General features: G+C 36.2%; 1 protein-coding gene across 3 annotated transcripts; it reads right to left on the bottom strand.

Moving 5' to 3' along the window:
* Positions 1-713: 713 nt before the first annotated feature.
* On the bottom strand, positions 714-24,482 carry LOC134671313 (galactosylgalactosylxylosylprotein 3-beta-glucuronosyltransferase 3-like). Of its 3 annotated transcripts, XM_063529138.1 has the most exons (7): positions 24,156-24,482; positions 21,380-21,533; positions 20,221-20,241; positions 18,429-18,488; positions 15,452-15,583; positions 10,192-10,413; positions 714-1,177 (listed from the first exon to the last, which is right to left on the bottom strand). In XM_063529138.1, the coding sequence occupies exons 1-7, from the start codon at positions 24,350-24,352 to the stop codon at positions 1,013-1,015; spliced, it is 951 nt and encodes a 316-aa protein (XP_063385208.1). In that variant the 5' UTR covers positions 24,353-24,482; the 3' UTR covers positions 714-1,012. The 3 variants fall into 3 exon arrangements, with proteins under 3 accessions (XP_063385208.1, XP_063385209.1, XP_063385210.1); XM_063529139.1 differs by lacking the exon at positions 20,221-20,241; XM_063529140.1 differs by lacking the exons at positions 18,429-18,488; positions 20,221-20,241 and having other exon boundaries at positions 24,156-24,479.
* Positions 24,483-26,223: the final 1,741 nt, after the last annotated feature.

The raw sequence follows: 26,223 nt of genomic DNA, 5'->3' as shown, positions 1-26,223 counted from the left end.
AAGCATTTGTGCGCGACTTATGTTTAAAACTGAACTAGAAGAAAGTTGAGAAATACTATTTTGAATTAAAATAATATCAGGTTAAAATTAATATTATCATAGTTTATATCCATATCCAAGTTACATACCTACATTGATGTTAATTAATAATTAGGTACCAAGTGCAAACTCAAAGGAGAACTATTTAAGGGAGTTCTTATATATTTGTTACCCACTTATTAAAGACACATTACACGTTTTAACTCAATTGCGCATTTATTTCCCAACACGTTTTGTTTCTTCTACTTAATACTTATGGAATTCTTGTGGAGAGATACCGGTTGTTAAGAAACATGTAATAGCTACACAACCAGGTACGTTTTGAAACAACATACCTCCTACGTTGATGAATGACGAATATCCAACAATTTATATTAAAATGCATAATTGCATATCCCAACACCTAGCAATACAATGCACTGATAAGTGCAGTTTAACTCGACTTACTTTATTGATAATGCATTATATTTCGTATACCCAATCTAGGTACGTGCAAGCCGAAAGATTGGACATAAAAAGGTCACAGTAGCAAATTTTGCTAAAACGCCGACACGGAATCAACATAGGCCAATATTTACCCTCGGAGTGGGTGACAATTCACGAATTGTCGATTTTCAATCAAACGTGAAGATTTTGATAAATTATAGCATTAAATTTATTTCATAACTAGCAGGTCATAAATGACTCATTTACCTCCCGACATTTAAATTAGTAGTGCATGAGACTGCCTGCCTAAATTTAAAAATTGTGAATTGAGATCGCTTTAGTGATAATAACTGCTAATTGGTAGGGTTGTAGTCGATATTTGGCTAGTATTATACTGAATTTGATACGTACATTGTTTTTATCAAGAAATGTTTTCATATATGGAAGGAGCACAGCTCATTTTAAAAATTAGTCGAAATCCCTCGGGATTCTGAAACAAGCGTTCAACGCTCAGCGTACAACCGATATGATGATTACCGGTAACATTTCAAACCTCGATATGGTCGTCAGGGACCAGGGGTTTTTTGAGTTTTTTCGGGTTGAGTATGGCGGGTTTCTGGGTACGTGTGTGCCATACATATACCTTGGTGCAGTTGTCGGCTAGAGGCTCCAGCTCCTGTTGGGTTACGACGTATTTAAGTATTTCACTCTCCTGAAATAGAGAAATGTATAGGTAAGTACATGTTATAAATATTCGTAATTTATTGATTGTTTTTGCTGTTGTAATTATAGCATCGCTCACAATCTCTCTGCTTAGCCTTAAGGTTGACTGGTAGAGAATGCCTTATGGGATTTAGTCCGCCTTTTGTACTATAAGATTTTTTTTTTGTGCAATAAATATTAAATAAATAAGAAATCGAATCATTTGTTTTCAGGAAAATGCGTTTGCAGATTTCATCACAATTTGATTCACAATGCTGGTTTTATTATATATTTCATCATAATCTATAATAAAAACAGCATTTTATTCGGTCAGAAACCTTTTTATCTTTTAATAAAGTCCGATTAGTTCAAAACAATTTTACATTTGCATTTCACTGATATTAACTTCCTGAACAACAATGTAACAGTGTCAAATTACAAATGTATCTACTATGTAGGTATATTCCGCGTTTATTCTACTTTAGGTTGACATAGTTTACCTATTTTGTGGTTTAACTCATTATTACACATCGGTAACTCGTGGCATTTAGGTATTTAGAATAAATCTTTTAAGTGCTACCTAAATGCCACGAGTTACCGATGTGTACTCATTATCATATACGATGGTCATTAAAATAGTAAGGCTATAAGCTAAATAGGAGATTGTGTGTATTGGGCGGCGTGTTTAAAATAAAAACCTAGATTTTTATTTTTATTACGGTTTCGAATTAAAACAACTGGTTCAGTCGGTAAAAAAAAACCGATAGTACTATTTAATACCCACTTAATGTCATTGATTTAGTTTGTTATCGATTGTAGCTGTATGTAACTACTCTAGATAGTCCAAAATAACAGCAGCCAAAACTTCAACCGAATTGGATTTCCGGCTTCCTTACTTTAGAATTATCGCATCTAATTTACTGCTTTTAATGAAAACATAAGACCACTGTCAAATAAATTTTAAAACCACAGCCAATAGTTATTCCCACCTATTGAAATTATATGGTAAATCGAGAACCTTTAGTGTAAGTAATTTAGGGCATAACATTATGTAGGCAATCATAGGAACTCTTCTATTACCAATTAGGCAAGCTACAGTATTGATTTAGGCTGTTTAAATGAAATGGTTTCCAAGCGTCAAGGTTAAAGAAATCTTGTAGCATAACTTTTACCGATAATTCAAACCTTAAATAAGGTATGGAATTTGTAAGCTGATCGTAACGCTAGCCACATTTCCACACGAATATTTTTTTGCAGTAGGTATGTACTTATTTTTTTTACTGATAGGTACAGTCGACGTCAAAGATATGTTTACACTTTTGCACCTTAATCCTTTGTAATAAGGCGAAAAGTGTAAACATATCTTTGACGTCGACTGTATACTAACTGACCTTCAAAGGAGATTCTCCTATTCGAAAGAGCTTAGCAGATTTACAGTACTAAACTTTTGATTTATTTAACTTTTTAACAGCAGCAGTGCAGTGCAAGCAGTGGTGGCCGAGTGGATATGACGCCTGACTTTCAATCCGGAGGTCGCGGGTTCAAATCCTGGCTCGTACCAATGAGTTTTTCGGAACTTATGTACGAAATAACATTTGATATTTACCACTAGCTTTTCGATGAAGGAAAACATCGTGAGGAAACCTGCATACATCTGCGAAGAAATTCAAAGGTGTATGTGAAGTCCCCAATCCGTATTGGCCTAGCGTGGGGACTATAGCCCAAGCCCTCTCGGGCATGAGAGGAGGCCTGTGCTCAGCAGTGGGACGTATATAGGCTGAAATGATGAATGATGATGATGAACTTTTTAACAAATCAGTATTACGGAGCAACTATGTATGTGTATAAATATAAAATCTAGACGCGGTTCAGAGGATGTGTATCGATATCGCTCTAAAAATGCCCTGATAACTGAATAGGTATCTCGCCCGTATACTGTTATCACTGCCAATACTGTGCTCTGCAAAATGTATACTTTAGCCCGTTTCATCACTAATGTATAGCATTTAAAAATGAACTCGTATGCGAAAATTAAAATGCGACCTACTTTGCAGATTGGAATTATCAGTATTTGTGTGCCTCTAGCCACCCAGAGGCTTACAAAAATGACTTCTTTTTTACAAGCTTTTATTTAGTTTCACCTGTCCCGTTGTCTGTCGGTCTGTAATCAAATTTTGCAAGTTAAATTTGATCCACTTCCCGGTTTCCGATTGAGCTGAAATTTTGCATGCATGTATAAATCGCGACAATGCAATATGTATTATGGTAGCATCGAGCTGATCTGATGATGGAGACAGGAGGTGGCCATAGAAACTGTGATGAAACAACGCAACCTAATTGTGTTAGGGGTTTTTAGAATTGTCTCGATGAATATATTGAGTATTAGTTGTCTGTCATAAGAAAAGTACAGTCAGCGATAAAAGAATGATTTTTTTTCTAAAAACTTATTCCATTTTATTTTGCATCTTTATTTTGTCTTGTCTAAATAGCATTTGTCTTGACACGTTTTGTTTCTAATGCGGATTAACAACCAACGCACAAGATATTATTAGATTTGCTTTCGAGATGTAACGAGTCTGCTTTGAAGATACCATAAACAAAATAGTTATTTACGATACAAGTGCGAAAAAGAGGAAATTCGAAACGAGTGGCGATAAATTAAAACACGACCGAAGGGAGTGTTTTAAATTGACACGAGTTGCGAATGACCTATTCGCACGTGTATCGTACAACGTTTTACAGTACATATGGCCCTTTAAACTTTTGACATCGCACGAAAAGTGCTATTTTACGCACTAGTGCGGAAAAATAGGACCATATGTACTGTAAAAATATTTTTAGAACACGTGTAATTTCTACCAAATTGTATTGTTAACCAGATTCGTCCAAATACCTAAGGAAGGACGTGGAATCAGATTTCATATAATTATGCAGTGTAAATATTTATTTAAGATATTGTGTCATAGCTGTTCCCTACCTCACGCTACGGAGTAGATAACAACTTTCATTCATTCGAATCATAACATAATAACAATGATATATTATTATGTAATGTGACTGTGTGTTTGCGTGGAGATGGGCGAATGTGTGCCGGGAGTGTCTGAGGTTTTGTGAGATGATGGATGAAAGGCTTTCCAGCACTTGCATTTGACTTTTAATGTTTAACTTTTGTATTTAATTTTATATATATTTATTTTATTTGTAATACGTAATTAGTCTAATTATGCGATGTACTGGCATATGCTGTGATGCCGTGTAAATAGTATTTAAATAATAAATAATGTAATAGGTCATAATCATAAGGAGCACAAAAAAAATCTATTATAAAACTTTCGCGATCTTTGTCATACTCGTTGTAAAACATTAAGCTTATCTCTTTCTTCTTTCGGCGTGCGCTTTCTCTCTCGCTTACCTAGGTTCGACTAAAGGTAACTTGTAAACGCTTTAATTTTGGAACGTCTATAACCTATCTTGAGTTATAGTATCATTGAATATAACATATTCATTCAGTGCCCTATCCCACAAAACATTACAAGTGTACAATTCGAAAAAATTGTTAAATTGTATACAAAAAAATGTACCACTATAATTACAAATATGTATTCGTTACAAGTCTGCAGTAATTCCAACACATGAGCTGACGTACGATGCCAGATGTTATTATTATAATTTTTTCATGTTTAATTGCTTCAAGTTTACAAACAAATATGTTCACCTGCTCTCTAATTGTTTAAGCACAGATACTGTTTTTGTCTATTAATAGTTTAAACTCACTTTCTCCCACATGTTAGATTGGTTTTATCCTGTTTTATTGTTTTAATTTTTATTGTGTGTTTCCTGGTTGCCCTGAAAACCAGCGCCATGACTAAGTATCTTAGTCATCGGCATATGCTGAGTGGCATCCATTTTGGTGTTAGAATATATTAGAATAAGATGTATTATAGGTTAAGTTTTATGTTTTACACCAAATAAAGTATTTCTATTCTATTCTATTCTTTCTATTTCAGTATACAAATATGTCATGTTTGTAAAAGCGTATCACAAAGAATAAAGGTATGTGACGACAGCTACGTAATTGTAGAATTGTTGATTTGTAAATATACAAGCGCAAAATTGTAATGTTACTACTACAAATATGTAACAATTTATTTTGCTTCTTTATTGTTGAAGGTGGTCACTTTATACGCAATGCGCAAGAATTACAAGCTAAAATGACCACTTTAAACCTTATAAATGAAAACAAAAACATTCTCTTTAGTAAATTTAGTGATAAATTGAAGCACACAATGAAAATAAACAAATGGAAGGAGATAACGCAAAATTTAAATGATTTAGGAATAATGGAGAAAGATTGGAAATACTTAATGGACACTATGTGGCAAAATTGGAAAAGGCGTAAGATGCTAAGCTCAATTTGAGTATGCATTTTTTTCTTATCCAGTAGGTACCTATATCGGTAATATTTCGTAAATTAAATTAAAGCTAAGCAAAATTGGGGTTATACATATGAAATTCATGACATATGAGGATCTCCAAATTGTAACGCTTTTCATGGTTCCACAGCTAAAATGGCAAAAACGGAACACTTTTAATTTCGATATGTCCGTCTGTCTTTCTTTTCATATTTAATTTTATTTTTATTTATTTTATTTATCTATTTAATAAAGTGCAAACTTACATTACTACACCAATGTATATGTCACAAGCATCAAACTATCAAACGAATATTGATGAAATTTTGGCAGAAGGTGTGTATTGGATTGGATGCCGCTACTTAGTTTTGAAGTAAAATTGTCGTATAGTAACAAGTTAACAACTGTAGCTAGAGGTTGCGACACACGTTTAGAGAATTGGGTAGGTAAAGTTTTTTGAAGATAGGCAAATTATATTTTTTCCCGATAGTATTCATTATAGCGATCACGGAAATGCAGCTCTTTTATTTTTATATCATTTTATTGATTAAATATAATTTTTTAAATGATCGATATGACGTTTGTGAGGTGAAATGGCAGACTCGAGTAATTAATTCCTTTGCACGCAGTAAATGGGCCGAGATAGAAAAAAAATCGATGTCAACTGTCAGTGTCATTCTTGGAAAATAACTTGCAAATAATTGGAAAATAATGGTCGGACGAAACCACGGACGAAACATTTGTGTTTTCTTGTAATTGGATGTCGGTGTGATTTCTAGAATAAGTATTTTTAACGTCCCTAGCACGATCAACACGGATATTTTGATAATGATAACGATTGCTTTCGACTACTTGGCACTGCTTCTTGGAGAACATTTTCATTAACGCCTTCACCACGACTCTTGGACTGCTACACGAGTCATTTTGGATCTCAGTATCAACACAATAGATGGAGACGATCCCGGAAACGTTCGAATGGAAATAGAATATTACAGAGATGAACTCAAAAGTGCGTCGTACCGTCTTGTAGGAAGTACAGACGTTACTTTCCAAATTCAGCGTATTTGAGCACACCAAAGTCTTTAACAGCGATTCGGTGCCAAACTTTGAAGATATATTGGCCAAAATGGTAACTTATACGTTTGTGAGGACTATATAAACGTGATTGTTGTATTATACATATACATAATGATTAAGATTGTAATAGTCTTATAACTAGGTCGTTATTGGCTATTATATATGGGCTCGGCAAGGTGTTCACAATATCTGAACACGCACGCCCTGATAATAGAGGCGTGTTCAGATATTTATGAGCACCCTAGCTGCACCAATATATCTGATGGCGACTGTACTTTAGAAAACTTATAATATAAATCCAAAATAATATAATATAAATCCAGTAAATTCCGTTTCGTTTTATTTTATAAATCCACAATTTATTATCCTTAAGCATTAACATTACAACAGTATATAGGATCACGCTGTGTGGCGTGCCCTTGAAGAGAGTTGAAAGGTTCAAATATGGTCAATATGGATAAGTATGTCTGTAGGGTAAATGTGCTTCACGTTGGGGCCTGTTTACATATTGATTAGTGTTGATTGCGGGTTTAATACATTTGCCACTATACACAAGTAGCAAGTGTATCAACTCGCAAAAATACTACATTTTTGCTTCCATTGAGGTATACATAGTGAGCACTATTCTCAAATTATGTGAGGAAATAAAACAAATTCAATTTAGTAAAGCGTATTTAATAGGGGTAAAGTGACGCGAATACAATTAAAAAAACAACGCATATTCTTAGTTTATATTAAATGTAGATGGCTTTTTAGTTTTCACTTGGTCACAGAAATACGCTAAAAACCACTTTCAGAGTAGGTGTTTCTTGCGTTTTGGCTGTCCTTCTTGTGTCCTTCCACAGCATGAGCATGTCTTAAGTCCTGTTGTATTTGTCCCTGGACTTAGCAGGAAGCTAGTTATTCATTATTAAGTTTGCTTCTGCTTTCAAATGAGGCGGTGTGCCGTCTATTCCAGGTCGTTTTCGTCACTTGAACTCATTTTGTTTATTACGAGTATTAAAATAACAAGCGGTAACTTATTGAGTATTGCACAACGAATAAACTTTGTCGCATTTTATTTGCATATTTTTTAAAATTATATTACCATAGATACTAAGCATACGGTACGCGCATGCGTCAATCAGCGCGCACCGCGCAGCGCCCTTTCGCGGTGCTAAAGCGGTATCCAGACGGGACTGATAAAATCGGTCGATTTGATCAGAAATGAAATTGGCGTCAATCTCCAATTTTAGATTTATGGTGATATTAGAGACATTTAAATTGAAAAAATGCCCCATAACGAAAATACTAGCCTCACAAATTGGTGTTCTTGTGTCCGCACCTCATTTTATCGGTCATTATCGGCGGTTGAATTCGGCGAGCCAAATTGGCGTTTGCGTCCGTACGTCCCGATTCGATCGGGCAATTTAATCAGATTGGCGAAAAATTGACTAATCTGGATACGCCTTAAGCAACATCGAGTTCACGATAATTTGACATATAATAATAATAGATTTTTAGCATAAGTTGCATTTCATAAAACTTAACCCAAATCATTTGTACATTTTCAAGTCAAAGATAAAGACATGTTGGTTTTAAAATTTTAATAAGTATAGACCATAACATTGTCATGATCTTGTAACATTGTTAAAATAAGAGAGTCTCCCATTTTCATTTTATTGCATTTTTTATAAAATGTCTTTAGTTTCTCGGGATATCTTGGTCCTAATTCGATTGCTCTTTTTTATGGAAATAATTACATCCTTCAGATTCACAGGATGCTCGAGGCTTAGCCGAATAACACGAAGTATGTCATGGCTCAATGGTTCTAATTAGCCATCAGTATAATACCGCCAATGAATGTTTACATCCACCTGAAAATAAGAACAACATTCATAAAATGAGGATAACCACACAAAACTAACAGATTGTTGAAATTGTTAGAAAAAATTAGACCGATTTCTTGTTTACGAACTTAACAGCTCATGGCAATTTAATAATAAAAATCAAAACACAAGTGAAGATAGTTTTATGTACCTATGTATTTCACGGATACGTACTCCTGTACGGCCATTGCTCCTCTAATTCAACGGCATTGTGCTTATCACTGTTATGATAATAATTTCAAATTTGTAGAATCTGCTCGCAATCTCGTATGAACTCGCTTATTTTTCTTGCAAAACTCTGTCCAAGGTGGGGAAGAAAACGTTGTCCAATAATTATGCAGTGCCAAGTTATCGAAAGTAAATTCAATCTTTGTCCAAATACGCGCAGATGTCGTGGGGAATCAGAAGTCCGTGGGTCGTGCTGAGGTCGTCGAAAATCTCAATGATAACATTAATAGCAATTCGCAAGGTAACATGAGGCTTGTCCGTTATTTTTCGGGAATGAGAGCTAAGTGACACTGACAGTTGACATCGTTTTTTTTTTATCTCGTACCATTTACGACGCGCAAAGGAATTATTGGGATCTGCCATTCCACCTCACAAACGTCATATCGATCATTTAAAAAATTATATTTAATCAATAAAATGAAATAAAAATAAAAGAGCTGCATTTCCGTGATTGCTATAATGAATACTATCGGAAAAAAATATAATTTACCTATCTTCAAAAAACTTTACCTACCCAATTGTTAACTTGTAGGTACAATTCTACATATATGTATAATTATTACTACAATTTAATGTAGCACAAAACAATTGTCAGCTACAAATTTGTACGTTTTCCGGAAAAACTATGTAGCGTATGTAAAGTTTTGTGATACAATAAATTGTAGACCTGTCGATACAATTTACATATTTGTAAGAATTTTCCACTACAAATTTGTTACTTGTATATTTTGTGGTACGCACATTTGTATTATTACAAACTTGTAACTTGACACTTGTAAAATTGTAATTGTAAGTTTTGTGGGATAGGCCACAGGCCTTTAGCATCTTGACAGATGATTTATGCAGCGTCTGTAAGCGAGGAACAACGTCTCTCGTGGCTGTATAAGCCAATGCGGGACCGGCATTTAAGCATAACATATTATTGACTATTATTTGTTATCACAGTTAAAGACCATGCCATATAGTTGTAATATGTAGTAGTAGTAATCACTTTATTGTACACAACACATATTTACCCAATATTTACAGAAATAAAGGTACAAAGGCGAACTCATTCCTATGGTTATCTTTATCCTGTGGTTTTTACGTTGTATTATTCAATCATTAATAACGACCGGATGTACGATACCGCATTTAACTGCTAATGAACATTTAAATTGAAGGAATCAGGCGTTACAACCGTAAGGCACCGTAAGGTTAAAAAGCTTAACCTTGTTTGTTTATGATATGAACATGATATATTAATGTTGTAGGTTTGAATAAGAAATTTATCTATTTATCGATCATTAGATTCATTAGACATGAGTCGCAGTGTCAGAGGGTATTGTAAAAAAACGGTTGCAAATGATCGTGCGTAACGGAGTAAAACTAGTATGGCTTATATACTATGACTATCATATGGCACTATATAAACTAATAAAAAAAACAGATATACTAACCTGGAAACCAGACTGCACTTTCCTGGAAAACTTCGCCTCAGGAAAGTCCAGGAAAAGCGTCGCGTTGACGGCAAAACCTGCCATATCGATGGGGAACGGCCGGTACGGTTTCCACACGGCGTTGTAACCGGACACCTTGCCGTCCGTCACCAGGGGCATCTCAACACGCATGCCCCCGACTATGCCCACCGGCCAGACACCTACTTTCTTGATTTTTCGCATCTGAAACGATAATTAAGGTTGATTGAGATGTATACGGGTGTATATGGGTTCTTTTTATGAGTGGGGGTTTTATAGTTAAATTAATTATTAAGTAATTGTACTTACAATTATTATATAGTTTGAACTGTAATTTGTAAGTTTTATGTGTATATGTGTAGTTTTAAATTTATTTTATCCACTCAACCGTCCGGCCCGCGAGACTGCTTTCCTGTCAACCGTCCGGGTTTTTTTAGCGACGCACGCCCCGCGCAGCGCATTCACAACTTTCTACAAAAATTATGACTACACTGCCATCTAAATTTTTTTAAAACTAATAACTATTTAGTTAGGCTACGTTGTCGCATCAAGAGAATTAGTAAATAATGCCGCAATATTCCGTTAGATGGCTCTGAAATCAAATCTTTCTTCCACCCCTTTGGATAGTAAGGTTCCCGCGGACGGTTAAGAGCATATTTTTTTCGGATACTATGCTATCGTCGGACGGTCAAGTGGTTAAATCGATTTTAATTTTAATGTATTTTCAATGTTTTTCTAATTTTGTGCCAATTAAATTATAAACATAATTGAAATTGTAATGGATAATAATTAATGTAAATATTGTAAATAATTGTATATACCTACCTTGTACCTATAAAACTGTATTTGCATGTACATGTACTTAACGCAAATAAATAAATACAATACAATACAATATACAATAGGTACATTATTTTCTCCATCTACAATGATGTCACATTCTCTCTCTGTTATGGATGCAACGTTGCGTTGAATTACTATCAAAATTTGATACAGAGTGGAAAGCATCACCATCGGGTTGGATTGAATTTACTTACTTACTTACTTACTTACTTACTTACTTACTTGAATAACTTATTCTTACTTAATATAACTTGAATAACTTATATTAGGTGATTTAATTTGCTTGTTTGTTTGTTCGCTGAACAGGCATACTAGGTATAATCTGTTTGACGTGCTGTGTAATGATTGATAGTTGATAAAAAATATTGTTCTTTCTCTATGACATTATAATTAGGGTTCCGTACCCAAAGGGTAAAACGGGACCCTATTACTAAGACTTCGCTGTCCGTCCGTCCGTCCGTCTGTCACCAGGCTGTACCTCACGAACCGTGATAGCTAGACAGTTGAAATTTTCACAGATGATGTATTTCTGTTGCCGCTATAACAACAAATACTAAAAACAGAATAAAATAAAGATTTAAATGGGGCTCCCATACAACAAACGTGATTTTTGACCAAAGTTAAGCAATGTCGGGAGTGGTCAGTACTTGGGTGGGTGACCGTTTTTTTTTGCTTTATTTTGTTTTTTTTTTTTGCATTATGGTACGGAACCCTTCGTGCGCGAGTCCGACTCGCACTTGCCCGGTTTTTTTTTTTGGTACGACCATTCCGCCTCTTGGGTATTACACTGATGTGGGAGGGGTTCTAACTAGCAACCAGTATGTCCGAAAATACGATACTCAAATAGACTACACCAGGCAACTGAAAGCGCCTCAACGACGAATTCAGCGATTATAATGATATTAACGTCAACATACAGGTCTAATCGGATTTCGAGATAATCACAAGATAGAGACGATTTAGAGATCAACTAGATCTACATTAGATATCGACTAGATGTGACTTGGATATCTAAGTCATAACTTGTCGAAATCGTTCAAGAGGATCTCCAGAATCGCGGAAACGTCAAATTTGACATATCTACTCGTATCTTTCAAATATCTTTAAATTATCCATATCGTAACTTGTTGAAGTCTAGTAGAAATCTAATTCATTTTCCGAATCGAGCAGTAAGAGAAGAAATACGAGTAGGTATGTGATATTTATTGTAGTTTTAACAACAATTACGAAATTTTATTATTTACGCTTCGAGTTTCATAACAGTAATGAGAATGTCACAAATAAATAAACAAACCACGAACAAAATGTAATCCCAGAAGACTAGTAAAGAAATATTGTGTTACAAAAAACATGTTTTCCTTTGGTTACACGTATTATTGAGTTTGGTTCGTATTTACGTTTCATTCGGTAAATCATTGTAGATTTATAAGGTAGGTACAGTCAAGGAATTTAAATTCCGACCCATTTCGTACTTTGTCACAGTGACAATCAATATGAAAGCCGCTAGAGACCTCATACGGTTGTCACTGTGACAAAGTACGAAATGGGTCGGAATTTAAATTCCTTGACTGTACCTACACGTATTATAATTTAGTTTCTAGCAAATAGATATTACAAATAAAATAACTTATGATTTTCTCCATTGTTGATAACGACTAAAAGTGTAATTCTCAAGATTTTTTATGGTTTTCTGTAATTACCGGAAAGTAATAAAAAAATAATTAAGAGCCCTTCAACGTGCACACTAGCGCCGCAGCTAAATAATCGTGATTATTTAAATTTAACGAAATATATTGAAAAAAGGGGGCCGCTACGTACTGTATTGTGTATTTATTTAAGTACCTTTTGAATACATCAAACTAGTTTTTATGTTGCTGGTTTCGTCGATCTAGGAACTCAAAACAAATACGGCCGTTTTAACTTTGGATGCATATAATGGCGAATCCAGCAACATAAAAACTAGTCTGATGTATTCAAAAGGTACTTACATACACAATACAGTACGCAGCGGCCCCCTTTTTTCAATATCTTTCGTTAAATTTAAATAATCACGATTATTTTAGCTGTGGCGCTAGTGTGCACGTTGAAGGGCTCTTAAGTATTTCTTTAAATACATAGTTCCCTACGATTTGATTGTTTTAGGAACGTCTTATCGTAATTTTGATTTATTCTGAAAACGGCGTTATCTGACAAGACTTTAAACACAACATTTAATATTGATTTCACCTCCTGTAGGTAAGGTTGACGAAATATAAAGTGAGCCGGTCTCTCGAACAAGTTTGAACAAGATCGGCTCACTTTACATTTAGTCAACTTTACAGTTGAATTTTGGTTTCTCGCTACACAATACTAACCATTTTACACATGTCATGACCCCACGCGTGAGTGGCGGCACGTTAGCAAAAAAGGTAGTCCCTAAAATGTCATCTTTATATCATATTGGTGATAAATGCAGCGTGTTTATGTTTCTTTTTCAGTCAGGCCTTCACTGCAGAATTTCTTTGAAGAAACTGTGTCGAGCTGCTTGACACATTTTCGTCGAAGCAACATATTGCTCGCTTAACCGGGGTGATAAGTTTTTCCATGGTTTTTCCAAATTTTTATCTATCTACATACCTAAAACCTCAGTGGCCCCTTTACCTCTCCTGCGTTTCAATATTACTACGTTCAAATATCTATAATATCTTTGTGAAAAATATCAACACATTTGTTTTTTTTTATTAATTTATTAAGAGAATGTGACGAAACAATCTGTGCTTCACAATAAACTTCTTTTATATGAGTTTTAGCATTATTAGCGCAAAAATGTGTATTTAGTGTATTTTATTCAGTATAATATTATCATCTCCACAGTTTAAATTAATGTAAGTACAAAAAATATGAATATTAGAGAACATTTTTACTATTTTTATTCTGAACTACTATTCTTGAATGAGGTATATATGTATACTCGATTTGCAGGATTGACCTTAACTATTACCTAGCTAATTTTGATATTATATATTTATGGAAATAGGCGATACTTAAACTAATTACCCTTCTTATCTTCGTAACTACCTACATAATTATAATACATATAATTTTGAAATACAGATACCTAATTGTTAATTACCCATAAAATTTAAGAAAGGTCAAGCGTGAGTTTATCTGATGAAAGAAAAATTCTGTGCGTAATGTCCTTGGATTACGACTCGTGCCTATTTGTTAACTTTGACTGGACGCAATAAAAAATGGAAATGTTATTACGAAAACATCGAATATATGTTGCTAATCAGTAAGTTAATTAAAGCGACGTTGCCATTAATGGGTGTTTTAATTAAATGTTCCCGAGTTCTGCTAGTCCTAACTAATTTTAATAGTATGACCCCACCCGGAAAGTATGTTGCTGGCTTAATAGTTTTTAAATTATAAGATAATATTATAGCTAAATTTCAACGCGCAATGTTTTCTTGAAATACAAGTAGTACGGGTGTGACTTGGGAAAAATCAAATAAGCAAGAATGGAAAAGGCATGAGACGGGCTATAACTTTAAAAGGGAATCAAATGTCGATCCTTAGGGCCCCCCCACATCTAGCGTCTTTCGAGCGTCGGCGTCTGTCGGCGTCTGGTCAGCGCTATGGAAAATGACGTCGCTGCGCAGTTGCGTCGACGCTGCGTCGACGTTGCGTCGAGCAGCGGCCATAGAATTGTAGACGCCGACGCTCGAAAGACGCCAGATGTGGGGGGGGGCCTTAGATCCCTGCCCTGACAAATAAACCAATTATTGTTGGACCGATGTCTACGTCGTAGGATAGCCCATAGTGCTCGTACACTTTTGTACAGTCGACGGCAAAGATATGTTTACACTTTTCGCCTTATTACAAAGGAGTAAGGTGCAAAAGTGTAAACATATCTTTGACGTCGACGTACGGCAAAACAATATCGGCCCAATACCAATATTCAAACTTTAGGATACGTCAATTAACAGATCTAGAAACGGTAAGGATTAGAGATGTCAGTGTCAAATGTGATGTTTCTTCAAACAAAAACGTCACTTTTGACATTGACACATCTAATCCATATCGTTTCTAGATCTATTAATTGACGTAGGTATCTTAAAATTCGATACGGGCAGCATATCTCGGCATTTGCAACGAAGTATCATATGAATAGGTACTATAAATCCGTGTAACATACTTACAACATACTATATGTGACGTCCCATGAGAAAAGGTACCTTATGGCGGTTGGCGCTTTACGCTATTATTAACGCCACTTCAATATTATTGCGGCGCTATGCGACGTAAACGCCAGCTGCCATAAGGTAGGTACCTTTTGCCGTGTAACGTCACATATAGAGATTTTAATAAAGTATATTGGCAGTTAGATGGTAACTGATATGAAGTAATGGTCTCGTACCTCATCGAAGACCTTCAGAGAGTATGTGTTGTCGTCATCCATGAAGAAGACGACGCCCGAGGTCCCTTCTGGAGACTTCAGGTGCGCCCGCAGCCAATCTAAAGCCTTATTCCGCTGCTCCACGCCACTTGCCTGCAATACAACACGTGATATTACACAAAGTGTCGGACCAAGCTAACTCTGCATCGCATTTGCAATGACAAGGTGTGGCAATGTCATCATTAACCTTTGGGACGCCAATGACCGATATATCCGCACCGTAGGTCCAACGCCAAAAACTGAATAATCCGTCACAGACTACAGAGCAACATAGACCTAGGTACTATATGCATAAAGTTCAATTTCAGTTTTGACACTTCGGTGACGTGGCGTCCGAGTGACAGCTTTTGTTTGACACGGCGTCGAAAAGGTTAATGTCAAATTTCTATGAAAATGTGACGTTTATGTTTTTTATGATACTCCCACACTTTGTTTTCAATATGGTGCAAAGTTAGCTTAGACACATAGTCCAACGATTATCATTATCACAAAAGAGTGGTTAGTTCGATAACTACTAGAGGACAATCCTGTTTTTAAAATTTGATATCTTATCTCATCAAATACGTTGACCATCAGTATTAGCGGCTCACACTGAATAGTGCTGACGAAATGCAATCAGGGGCCTTACCATGATGTCCTTATTGCGATTCTGATTAGGACCTAACTGAATCGCTAAAGGACGGAGCTTTATATCTCCTATAAATAGCTATATAAGTTATATAGCTCCGTCCTTTAGCGATTCAGTTCAGGTCCTAAACATAATCGCAATAACATCATGGTTAGGCTCCTGGAGTCATCTCATAACGCATTTCGCTCGCACTTAGTTAGCGTTAGATGCCTGATAACACATTTCAAGGGCGTATCCAAATGAAATGAAAAACGTACCAAATTGTGAAAACAGAATCAGTCTGATTAATTAACATATAGTATTCACATCTCAGTATTGACAAGAGTTAGGGCAATTAGAATCTTCAAACGTTATATGGTACTAAATTAAAGAAATATTTCATACAAGGATTATGCACACTCGCAAAAAGAGGAAGATAAATAATGACAGAATACAAGGTAATTTCGTCAGTAACTGGCCGGTTTTAAAGGGCCCACTGATTAACTGTCCGTCGGACGGTATCGGCCTGTCAGTTAGAACATAATTTTGATAGTCCGAACAACTGACAGGCCGATATCGTCCGGCGGACTGTTAATCAGTGGGCCCCTTTAGTAACTGTCCGCCCTAAACTAAAAATGAATTCTATTCACCTATAAACAGAATTCATTTTATTATAAGGCGGCTAGTTATTGAAGGCTGGCCAGTTATTGAAACTTTATACTAAAATGAACTCTGTTTATAGGTGAAAGAATTCATTTGGTGGCCAATTACTAACAGTGTCCAGTTACTGGCGAATTACCCTACAATGTTTTTCCCAGTACGGATTATGATGGTCGTACTTTTGCCTATCACGTCAAGCGTCACTTTCGCACTTACATACATGTTAGATAGTGATGGCCTCGATGGCAGTATAAAAGCGTGACCATATCGTATTCCCACACAATAAACCCTCTTATTTTGTATTAAAAACCGCGTGGGAAAATAATACAGATTTGTTACGTAACAGTTCACTAAAAGCTGAAATTAACTAGCTTATAAATATACCTTCCATATACAAGGTGTCCCAAGAAGTAGTGATATACTGAAGCTGGGAGGTAGAGGACCTAGAGGGCTATCTGAATCACCCCCATGTATGTTCCGCGATTTTTCGTATTTTCGGAGTTATGATTTTTTTTTTAATTTTTCACCTATCGCCGAGTACGATGAGATTTTTATTTATCGTGACGTGATTATAGCGGTATAAATATTTATCATCCAAAATCATCATTGAAAAATCAATTCTACCAGCAAACGTAAGAAAACAACTCAAAATTTGCATTTTATTACTTTGCCTCACATGTGAATAAAATGCAACTATGCTATCAGTTTTTGAAGTGCAAAGTAAGCCTTTCCGAGTCGGTGTGGTGAAAAGAAACTTTATAGTACCCTTGAGATGATTCAAGTTCAAAACCTACACGCGGGAAATTACGCGCTACGTAAGCGGGAAATTTTATTTTCGCTATCTCAACCACGCATACTTATCATTAACCTAAGTTAATAATTCTTAGTTAAGTACACACAAATTGACACCCATTTATTTTAGATACGAGTAAAGGGGCCCACAGATTACCAGTCCGCCGGACGATATCAGCCTGTCAATTGTTCAGAACTGTCACTTTTTGTGATTAACTGACAGGCTTGGTGTCGTCCGGCGAACTGGTAATCTGTGGGCCCCTTTAGGAAAGTCTCCCTAGCAAATAAGACAGTATGGAACCCAGAAGACACAAGAAATTTGACCCTGAAGCTAAAAGTAACACACACACGGACACTTTCTGGCATCTTACTGCTGGGAGAGACAGGGATATAACACCTCTCTCTGTCCCTCTCAGCAGAATGTGTCCTATGAAAAGGTAGATGGAATAAGCCCTTAAGTACTTCTTAAAATATTAGGACTGTTCAAGGCTACTTAGTTAAAAGCTTTAACTTGAGTATAAAGGTTGCTACATACATATTTAACGTGATTCTGACCCTACCACTACATCGACGAGGGAAAACATAACTAAAAAAATCGATTGTATAAATGGTGACAAGGTTTATGTAGCAACCTCAACTTCTCATGTCAAACTTGAATGGTCAGAGGGGCTACCGTGAAAACCGAAATTCGCAAATTGCCGGGATCTTTCTCCTTCGCTCCAATGAAGGCGTAATTAGAGTGACAGAGAATAATTCCCGCAATTTGCGAACTTCGATTTTCGCGGTTATAGCCCAGAGCACACGTTTTGTTACCAAACCTGAAAGAAATGCAACACCAAAGTTCAAGAAACCAAATTACAACTTTAAACGCCTACATACGCATAACAAAGTTGTGTTGAACCTTTTATTCTTCAATAAACATAAATTGGCATTCATAACCTGAAAATATAATCTTATTTTAATATACCGCATATATATATCTTACTTTACACTTAGAGCATTTAATAACCGGAGTCGCCTTTAAGAGCTTACCCCTCTGCCGAAAAACTTGCATAATGGTAACATTCCATTTCTAACCGCAGCTGCACTACCGGTACCGAACGCGTCACTGTCATTGTCAATTTCCATAGTAAAATGAACAGTAGTGCAGCTGTCGTTGGAAATAGACTGTCACCTTTATTGTGCAAACTTTTGAATGGACTGACATGGCTATTTTGTACGTTACGTACAAATCATGTAGAAATATAGCAATACAATTGACGTCCCCTCCTCCGCAAAAATCGGTACTGTTTCGTACAGAAAATGACAGCCATGACGTCTCCAATTACTAAATGCTCTAAGAGTTTACATATGATTAACAGTTTATTCAAAATAACACTTATAAGTATGTGTTTATAATAAGCAAATAAATTGTTTGCCTTGTTTATATGCCTATGGCACTGGTCCCACCGCGAGCTAGTAAGCTATGAGCTATCGGCTATAAACACGAACAAAAGATAAGCACTCCCGTGTAAATAAAAGAGACACGGCGATATTTATAGTTACTCGCCCAGCGGTGAGCTATAAATATCGCCGTGTCTCTTTTATTATATAATATAGTGAAATATGTTCTAAGAGAAGTTTATACAAATGCACTACAGAATATAAAATCGGACACATCCTAATCTTAGTGACATCACTAAGATTAGGATGTGTCCGATTTTATATTCTATGGAATACCTAGGCATTGTACATAGTTCCTAAAACAACAAGGCAAAGTATGACAAAGTATGGAAGAGATCGCTCTTTAGCGATAAGACCGCCTGTTGTCTGCCTCTACATTTAATCAATTGTACTTTTCTTTTGTATCTTTTTACTGAGGTGTGCCAATAAAGAGTATTCTATCTATCTATCTATCTATCTATCTATCTATGAATGACAGAAGCCCGATTGAGGTCTCGCAACAGACGAAAGGCTAAGCTGCTCGGCCAAGACCCAGAAGTCTGTTTCCCAACAAACCTACGCTGGTAAAATAAAACCGGACAAGTGCGAGTCGGACTCGCCCACCGGGGGTTCCGTACTTTTTAGTATTTGTTGTTATAGCGGTAACATAAATACATCAACTTAAATTTCATCTGTCTAGCTATCACGGTTCATGAGATACAGCCTGGTGATAGACAGACGGACAGTGGAGTCTTAGTAATGGGGTCCCGTTTTTACCTTTTAAGTACGGAACCCTAAAAACCGGTAAGGTCATTGTGGAAGAAGATTGGCATTGCCTATTGGGAATCTGCACCCCGCTTCGCGCCACACGTGACACACGTCACGCCAGACAGCGCTATGCACGTAACTACATATATATACACGGTGGCTAAAAATAACTGCATTCCTGTTGCCAGGGAGGTTTTGGGATTATACTGAGCAACTTTTACTATGGGACCAACTCCAAAATCGCGAAAAAAAATTATGAAACAGGACCAGCAAAAATGTATGAAACAACCAAATTTTTTTTTCGCGGAATCGGGGTTGGTCCCTTAGTAAAAGTTGCTCAGTATATTCCCGGAACCGCCCTGGCAACGGGAATGCAGTTATTTTAAGCCACCGTGTCTATAGGTATCGATGTTTGGCTGTACATGTTTGGATGTTTGGTGGAAACTAGGTATTCTATACAATGACTGCAATATGCACTTACCGTACTGCCATTACCATGGTTCTAAAATACAAAAGGGGCATATATTCATTATGTTTTTTGTTTACCTACCTATTTGATGGGTGTTCTCTGTTCTAATACGAGTTCGTTTCAAGTTAGCCGTTACCAGTGGCGTGCAGTGGAGATAAGACTTAAATCGGGCTCTAGAAGAGTCATTCTTGAAGGAATGTAACGCAAACTATAAAAATCGGCAACTTTTTTTTTGGTCATTTTGTATGGACTGCCTACCCTAGTGCCTACCTTTTTTTGTATGCACTGCACGCCACTGGCCGTTACCTCCCGGCCCGCTTCCCCGCCCTGTCCCCTCTGACGCCTTATCCACTCGGCTACCACAGCTTTACATGTACTTTTATGACTTATGACTTACCGACATTTTATACAATCACAAAAATTATTAAATAAAGTGAGCATTAAAAAGATAATGTACGAAATTCTTTTCTGTCGACTGTAGTAATATTTGTACCTGTGATGTTATTATGACGGTCGCCGACGGCCAACTTGAAGCGAACGGGTACTACGATTGATCATTATTATGATAGTTCTATCATCTCTTTATCTATACCAACATTGAATAACCCATTACCTACATAATGAAAAAATAATCATCAATGGTTGTTATCACAGTTCATGGGTCAGGTCAGATATACGGGTTTTCCGTACATTTTAATAAAGTAAAGGAATTTAAAGATATAAGATCTCGAAAACAATACAAAAGGTAATCACGGTTCATATCCCGGTCAATATGTCGGCGGCCGATCGTAAGATCAGGCATATCGTGAAATTCCTAGGCAGATCGTGAAACGTGAAAATCTTTAACTCGTTCCTTAAGTCGACGGTCGACCTATTTCTGGGCAGTTTGCCCTTCGGGCATCTGAAGCAACCTAACGAACCTATCTTACCTATATATTGGTTTAATGTGACTATCCTCAAAACAATACACAGGAACATTACGATCTGCCTGATCTTACGATCGGCCGCCGACAGATATAAGTCAAAAATAACGTAACTTCAGCATGTTGTTTTAAAATGAGAGTGTAACTTAGGTTGTATGGCTTATTGGCGGCAGGTTTGTAAGATCTAAAATTTGACCAAGTTGAGTATGATTTTCATATTTTTTCAACTATTTATATTTGCTACTTACCGAAGATCCTTTAGGTTTTTCAGTCTTCACATTGAGATGTGTATATTTTAAGTTTGATTCCTTGAGCAAGTTTTCCACTAGCTTAGTCTTTGTATCAGAGTCCTCTATGACGATCCAATGAAAATTCTTCACTAGCATCAGAGTTTGAGATAACCTGTTAAAAAAAGAAAATACATATCTTTAGATGATCCTCTATCAGAATATTGTGTCTAACTTTGTTTTTACTTCCCACTCTTCCCAGTTACTAAAATGAAGAAGAAGAAGAAAGCATTTATTGGCACAATAACATATCCTTAAAAATAAGAAAGAATAATTACACAAAATGAAAAGTTGCGCTAAATGGTCCTCACTCAGCTAGGTGTCACGGTATCAGCCATAAGTCACATACCGAGAGGCTGATTTTTAGTAGGGCCCAGTGGATGGACTAGGAGGCACTCAGTAAATGATATAATGAACAAAAATAAAGGAAAGCATAAAATTGAGTTAAACCAGCACAGTGCTATAATGAGAGTTACCAAAATCATACTGTCCCAACCCATCTGTCACACAAAAGCTGGATATATAGAATGGGTAGTAAATTTATCTTATCGAACATACCAATCAAACTCTCAATTTAATATCAACAATATAAAAACACATACAACATAATATGACCTCTCCCAAGCTGGCTGGTCTCCGTGGGAGAAAATGACCAAAACCCTGATAGAAAATACCTCACAACATTTAATGTGAGAATATATGAATCTTTAATACTGCCCTAGATATAATATAAGAAAGAGTGGTCCAAAAAAGTTTAGATGGTCGAAACAAGAATTGTCAGAGGTAAATGGATGCAAACAGCAAAAGAAAGAATCAAAGCTATGGAGGAGGCCTATGTCAAAAGACGAGTTGAAATTAAATTTGTTAAACCAAATTAATATGCTATGTAAATACTAACTTCAATAATAAAGGCTAATTACAATTACAACATAATATAACCTGTAGGTTAAGTGATTCGCTTAACTTCAAACTCGGGTAAATCCATCTTGGTATTAAGAAATGTAATAGGGGAGATATTTGCTGAGCGGGTGAATGGATTTACCCGAGTTTGAAGCTAAGTGACACAATATGAATGCAGCAAAACAGTGTCTTAGTTAGGAGATAGATTACCCATCTTTTTCTAGCTGTATTCATTAGAAAGGGTTGGGTAGGCTAGCTCGCGCGCGAGATGCTATCGCTGCATACTCATAGTATGAGCATGCAGAGACTGTCAAGAATCGAAGACAGAATAAAAAAAACTAAAATTTCAATGCAGTTCAAAATACATTAATAAGGTAAATAATCAATAACTGGCCGCCAACTCCATAATTTAATGCAGCATTATGAATGCTATGGGCCATTAGTTACCGGATAATAAGACATAAAATTTTACAGCCATTTCCATGCAGCATTGTTGCGTTAAGGCATTATGTACGCTGAATTATAACTGAAATATGAGCTTTAATTGATAATTTCTCTACAAATTGTTTTAGCTATTACATTATCTAAGGAGCATGAAATGGTTTCTAATTGGGATGATGACACGTCATTGTTTGTAAATATAAAATGTGACCTGTAAAATAAATTTTACAAAAAGAGAAGAGATAAGAAGATTTAGGCATCCACCATTGGTACATTTTTCCTGTTTACGCAATAATGTTTAGATAAATAAATAAATAAAGATATGTGTTACATTCTTTTAAAATTTATAACAAATTCTAGTTAAATAAATAGAAAATAAGCAATTGTTAGACTTGTTGTATTGCCTTAATGCAATGGGTCCTATTTAGACATTTGATGCTCAAAACAAACCGGAACGGACAAAACTTGTCCACCGGCCTTGTAACTAATTTTGCATATGGGCAATGCTGTTATGGATGAAATGCTTAGAATGTGTTCTTGTGAAATGCCTACATCAGCGGTTCGCAAACTTTTTTGGTGACATAACACTTTTGGAAAGCGAAATATTTGACGGAGCCCCAAATTAAATATTTTCGTTTGTCACTGTCAACCAGATATACTTATACAAGAGCTGGTTTTTTTTCTTATTATTACAAGTATTTTCGCGGAGCCCCAACAGAGGCTTTGCGGAACCCTAGGGTTCCGCGGAACACACTTTGAGAATGGCTGGCCTGTCATGATGTAGACTCCCAACAAAGTCTGAATACCCTAGACATTAAATTTGAATAGCTATAGGTAATCAAACATTTGAGGAGGTGCTCCTATGACTTCCTATAAAATAGGTTTTGCAACTTCATTCATCTCTTTATTCACTAATCACATGAACTTATCTGCACAAGGTTGAAATGATTGTGATCATATCTTATTTTTGAGTATTACAAATTTCATACAAATACATAAAATTTTAGCAGGCATACACATTGTACTTATTCAATTGAATTGGCTTTGTATGAAAGATTACCTGCACATATTCACCTTCAAATTTATGGAAAAAGTGAAAACATAAATATTTACACATTTTTTAGAATTTATTGGGCATCAGAAATATTTATTACCTAAATGTTTACGTTTGGTTTTGTTTTATGAATACACAATAAACTATGGCCATAAAACGGTACTCAACCATCTACATTTAAGGAAGTAGAAAATTTCTAAAACTGATGACAGTACAAAGCCAATTAATTTAATTTATAAATAGTGAGCCTCATTGCCAAACGCGTTAGGCAAATAAACGCGGTAGTCCGTAATCAAGGGCAAATGCAACACGCGAGATGAACTTGTAAAGATGACCACATACCTTGTCAGGTCAGCCTTCTGCGCCAATCTTGCGTACGTTGGCGTAATCCCGTATATTGTCGGCAAGTAGGCCGCTGTTTCCGGGGTTAACTGGCACTGGAACGCGGGTTTAGAATTAAACAAAAATAATACTACGAAAATCAACATCCCGAGCGCTAAGTATTGCTTCTTGATAATCTTGAGATTGAACAAATGCATTTTATTGTCACGGAATGCGAGTGATCTGCTGCCACGTTCGGTAGCTCGTTGTCCAAAGCGGATTATACGATATTATTGTTATAAATTCAACATATTAAATGTAAACGTAGCCGATGAGCAAATCGACTCGACTGCAGACGCGCCGCGGTGCAAAATGTTTACTGTCAAAACTGTCAAAACCGAAACGTCAATCACGTCACCGTATTACGTCAACACTGAATGACAGATGTTGTTTTGCCATATCACAAAAATGCAATTTCCCACAAAATTTTGTGTACATTATAATAAGAATAAGAATAAGAATAAGAGATGTTTATTAGCACAAATAATAATAACTAATAACACAAAACTAAAATTCAATTACATAAATATTTGTGCCAAAAGGTCCTCACTCAGCTTATTGTCACGTTGTGTATCCTAGGACACACAACGTGACGCTGATTTTCAGTGAAGCCTACTTAAAGACTAAAGCTAAAACTATAAGGTGGCAGAACCAAAATAATAATTCAACAATGAATATAATAAAAAGGCTGAATCAAGATTTTATATATATCGATGTATCTACTTTTGTCGAGCGCGTATGTGTAATCAAAAAGGGGCTCCTAGAACGGCCTCAATTTTGGCAAAATGTGACTGTAAGGCCAAGCGCGCACCACGACTTTTTGTCGCGCGATAATTTAGTCGCAGAAATGTAACGTATGTGTTTATATGGCAGTGCGCGCATGTGCGACAAAAAAATAGCAGCGATTTTAAAATTGTGATTTGTCACATTTTTCCGCGACTGCTCGCGACGCGATTGTCGCAAAGTGATTTGCAGCATACGGAGTTGTATGGCCCCGCGCGCACTGCGATAATAAAATCGCACCCCGGACCTAAGTCGGCATTTTGCTCTCCAAGCGTAAACATATCGGAACCTGCTTCTCAGATGGAGTCATGAGACGTTAGATGTTGACCGTGAGATGGAAATAGAAGGAGATCACCTTTGTGGCATAAATACTCAAAATCATACAGCGATTGCATATAATATAGAAGACACTTTTCACGGCAAGCGACTGGTACGAAATCCATGTCCAGAATGAACAAATCGTCGACTTTTTCATCGCAGTGCGCGCAGTGAATTTTCTGCGATATATATTATTACAGCGCGATTCTAAAATTGTGTCGCAAAAATTAAAATCGTGGTGCGCGCTTGGCCTAACAATGAGAAGGAAAACTGACATTTTATCCCACCAGGCGGTACCTTCATTATTGTCGGCTGTCGGCTTAATATCTTCGTTAAACATAAACATAATTGAAATGCGAATGATTCTAATGAATAATAAATATATAAGAATATAATAAAATAATTCAATTATTGCGGAACACATATTTTAGTAAGTATTTCTGTATTTTAATTAAATATCTGAACTTTCCCTTCGTTCCCTGCTGGGGCGTGACGATAAAATTGTGATCTGATAACCACAAAAAAGAATAAAAACGTTTTTATTCATTATAGGTATCGTTAAACCTTTGAAGTAAAATTAAAATTGCAAGAAATGTCGATAGTTTATCGATATGACTTTATCGACATGGCTACAGCGAGGTGGGCCACATTGTTAATCGTACAATAAACAAAAGTGGTTCCAGTGACAGCTCGCTTGGAAGGTATCTCTGTATATTATAAATCTATGGCCGAACGAAGCCGAGTTTGCCCGAAGGGAGGAGTTTCGCACCCCTACTGTACGTTTTAATAGCGTTACAAGCAGAGGGCCTACCGTGAACCACGTTCGACGTGTTGCCTCACTGTTGCACTTGTAAATTAGTACGTAAGTGTGACAGGGAGGTAACACGTCGAACGTGGTTCGCGGTAGGCCCTCAGGCGTTCCGAATCG

This window comes from Cydia fagiglandana, chromosome 15 (genome assembly GCF_963556715.1).
Source record: "Cydia fagiglandana chromosome 15, ilCydFagi1.1, whole genome shotgun sequence".
In the NCBI taxonomy this organism is placed as follows: Eukaryota; Metazoa; Arthropoda; class Insecta; order Lepidoptera; family Tortricidae; genus Cydia; species Cydia fagiglandana.
The sequence above is the reverse complement of the archived record's forward strand: the minus strand, read 5'-3'. Positions and strand labels throughout refer to the sequence as shown.

Bases quoted from the DNA above. Each gene is read 5' to 3' on its own strand.
- LOC134671313 (XM_063529138.1), bottom strand. From the start codon at position 24,352: ATGCATTTGTTCAATCTCAAGATTATCAAGAAGCAATACTTAGCGCTC. The intron at 18,489-20,220 runs GTAAGTGCATAT...TTATATTTTCAG, and splicing joins ACCATGGTAATGGCAGTACG to GTTATGAATGCCAATTTATG. The intron at 15,584-18,428 runs GTATGTAGGCGT...GTTGTATTGCAG, and splicing joins TCAACACAACTTTGTTATGC to GCAAGTGGCGTGGAGCAGCG.